Source organism: Lipotes vexillifer, unplaced genomic scaffold (genome assembly GCF_000442215.2).
Source record: "Lipotes vexillifer unplaced genomic scaffold, Lipotes_vexillifer_v1.1 scaffold308, whole genome shotgun sequence".
Taxonomy (NCBI): Eukaryota; Metazoa; Chordata; class Mammalia; order Artiodactyla; family Lipotidae; genus Lipotes; species Lipotes vexillifer.
In genome coordinates, this window is record NW_006792985.1 from 4012461 (window position 1) to 4015765 (window position 3305).

General features: G+C 48.6%; 1 protein-coding gene across 1 annotated transcript; it reads left to right on the forward strand.

Moving 5' to 3' along the window:
* The first annotated feature begins 471 nt into the window (after nucleotides 1-471).
* PNMA2 (PNMA family member 2) lies at nucleotides 472-1564 on the forward strand. The gene is given in 2 exon segments (XM_007472132.1): nucleotides 472-962; nucleotides 964-1564. Coding segments are annotated over 2 exon segments (1092 nt in total).
* The last annotated feature ends 1741 nt before the right edge of the window (nucleotides 1565-3305 follow it).

Sequence of the window (3305 nt, forward strand, 5' to 3'; positions counted from 1 at the left end):
GAGCCTTGTTTCCCTAGGAGCCCAAGCCACTCTGCTGGGAGACTTCCCTCCAGGAGTTCTGGGTGCAAGAGTGAAGGCGACTCCCCACTGGCTAGAGAGAGGTGAGGCAGCAGAGACCCAGAAGGCAGTGAAAACAGCTCTTGCACACGCTTCCGATGGGGCAGCCCCACCACGTGGCTGCGTGAGAGAAGCAGCAGCCACTGGGCTGCAGAGCCACAGGCCGTGGTCCTGTCACAACTGAGATACTAACCGCCCACCTTGGGTCAGGTATGGAGACCCCACGGAAAGTGCCGAGCTCTTGCCACTGAGCAGTAAGGGTCATTGGTACAGAAAACGAGGGCCTAGGACCCGTTCGCTGGTGGGTTATAAGTTTAGAAGTTCATCCAGGATATTCTCAATTCTAAGGCAACGCCCATCTACCCCACAAACTAATCTGTAGCCATAGAGTTCAAGCGAGTCAATACCTGGGCAATGGCGCTGGCCCTGTTGGAGGACTGGTGTAGGATCATGAGTGTGGATGATCAGAAATCACTGATGGTCATGGGGATACCCGTGGGCTGCAATGAAGCCGAGATTCAGGAGGTCCTCCAGGAGACTTTAAAGTCTCTGGGCAGGTATAGAGTGCTTGGCAAAATATTCAGGAAGCAGGAGAATGCCAGTGCTGTGTTGGTAGAGCTTCTGGAGGACACCAACGTCTCCGTGATCCCCAGCGAGGTTCAGGGAAAGGGGGGTATCTGGAAAGTGATCTTTAAGACCCCTAACCAGGACACTGAATTTCTTGAAAGACTGAACCTCTTTCTAGAGAAAGAGGGGCAGACGGTCTCGGGAATGTTCCGAGCGCTTGGGCATGAGGGAGTGTCTCCAGTGGCCATGCCCTGTGTCTCACCGGAGTTATTGGCCCATCTCCTGGGACAGGCAATAGCACACGCCCCTCAGCCTTTGCTCCCCATGAGGTACCGGAAACAGAGTGTTCTCGGGGAGCGCTGTGCCCGTGCCAGAGGAAGAGCCCTTTGAAATCTGGTTGGAACAGGCCACCGAGATAGTCAAAGAGTGGCCGGTAGCAAAGGCAGAAAAGAAAAGATGGTTGATGGAAAGCCTTCGTGGCCCTGCCCTGGACCTCATGCACATAGTCCAGGCAGACAATCCGTCCATAAGTGTGGAAGAGTGTTTGGAAGCATTTAAGCAAGTGTTTGGAAGCCTGGAGAGTCGTAGGACCTCCCAGGTGAAATACCTGAAGACCTATCAGGAGGAAGGAGAGAAAGTCTCAGCGTACGTGTTACGGTTAGAAACCCTGCTGCGGAGAGCTGTGGAGAAGCGGGCCATCCCAAGGAACAGCGCGGACCAGGTCCGCTTGGAGCAGGTCACGGCCGGGGCGAGCCTCAGTGAGATCCTCTGGTGTAGGCTTAGGGAGCTGAGAGACCAGGGGCCTCCTCCCAGCTTCCTGGACTTAATGAAGGTAATCCGCGAAGAAAGGGAGGAAGAAGCCGCTTTTGAAAATGAGAATAGTGAAGTGCCGGAAAGTGGAGATGGCTATGGCCACTGGGATAACGGGGCCGGAGACTAAAACCCAACTCACAGGGGGACCCACAGCCGGCACGGGGAGAGACAGCCATTCTACCAGGCTAAGACCTTTTCAGTCTTTTTTTCCTCTGATTTACGCAGTTGAAACCAAGGCATTCAAGCCCAGTCTTGATTCTTCTTTCTAAGAAAAAAAAAATATCTGAGAGTTTTTTGGACCCTACATAGATTATTAATACACAAAAAATTAAATTCCAAATACGAGATAGTACGCCTAAAGGGATCTGAACCAGGTTTCCTTTAAATACCCCCCCAATAGACCAAAAGAAAGAAATGATGTGAGAAAAAAAAAAAATCTTTTGTCATCTATGTAAAAATCCAAGCTGTTTGAATTATCAAGTGTTTTCCTTTCTCACATCAGCAAGAGTACCGAGTACACATCTCTGAGTACCAAGCCACGTGAGGCAGTGTTCAAAGAGCTAACGGTCATAAACCTACCAGCCTGGCCCTGCTCTCAGGGAGGACATAGCCTCCGAGTATGCAAAGCTAAATAACCTTACGTGTAAACGAGTTCATGACGCCAACAGAAGCCAAGAGAAGTGTCCTTGCCAAATGAGCACGACACCTCTATCTTAGGTTTCTCCCTTTTCTTACTTGGGAAGCACTTCCCGCTTCTCTGCTGGGTGTCAGATAGATGGTTCCAGGCAGTGTGTTGGGCCCTGAGGACACAGAGGTCCACAGTGTGAGGGACATCCTCAAGAAAGGGTAGACATCACAGGAGGGCCTGATGGAGCATGGGGCTGTGCAGGCCATGTTTGGATTCGGGCCAGCCTGGATAGAGAGGAGTTTTAGTGGCAACAAAGGGCAAAGGGGAGAGGACGAGAGCTCACAGTTACTGAGGACCTGCTCGGTTCTGGGCACTTTACACGTGTGTCATTTTATGAGTACAGCGCCCCCAGTGTGGTATAATTATGCTCATTTTAAACGAGAAGGGAAAAAAAACTCAGATGGGTTACATGGTCTGCTCAACATCAAAATGCTATCAGGTGGCAGAGCCCAGACAGAAGTCCAGACCTCTCTGACACTGGCTAATCCTCTCTCCACCATGATCGCGGTTTTCAAATTGTGCTTTGCAGTTCTGCAGGGATTTTTCAGCAGTTCTAGCTTGAAAATGTATGTTAAACTCTTTAAATCTCTAATAAATAACAGATAGACACAAGCTTGTTGATATCCGAATTTTAACACACTGGCATTTACCAACAGGCTCGCTTTTGTTTTCAGATTGACTCATTTTGTACAGACCTTGGAAGAAAGGTTCCCTTGGCGATATGTGAGCACACATCCAAGCTTATTTTAATTCTTCATGGATTAAGGAAGCCATAGCATGTCAGAGGTGTTTAAATCAGGCCCGTGCATGTCCTGTGACGTCAAGTGCGCTTCAAGCATAAATGAGCATCATTCAGTTAAATGCTAGGCAAGGCTCCAACACAACTGATGTATAGCATCATGATAGCTTTGTATGTACAATAAACAAGTGGCTTAACTTCTTGAAATATCAGTTTCCTCATCAGAAAAATGGGAGGACAATAGAATAGGATTGTTGCTAAGATCAAATGACATAATGCCTTTTAAGCACTTAGTGTGATGTCTGGAACATAGAAAGCCCTCAATACATCGAGACTCTTTTTATTATTTTCACAATGCTTACTGTCCGGCCAATGCATGCTCTCTTCCTTTTCTAACAGTCCTGCAGTAACAAGTAAATATGTAATCTGCCTGTGAGGTTG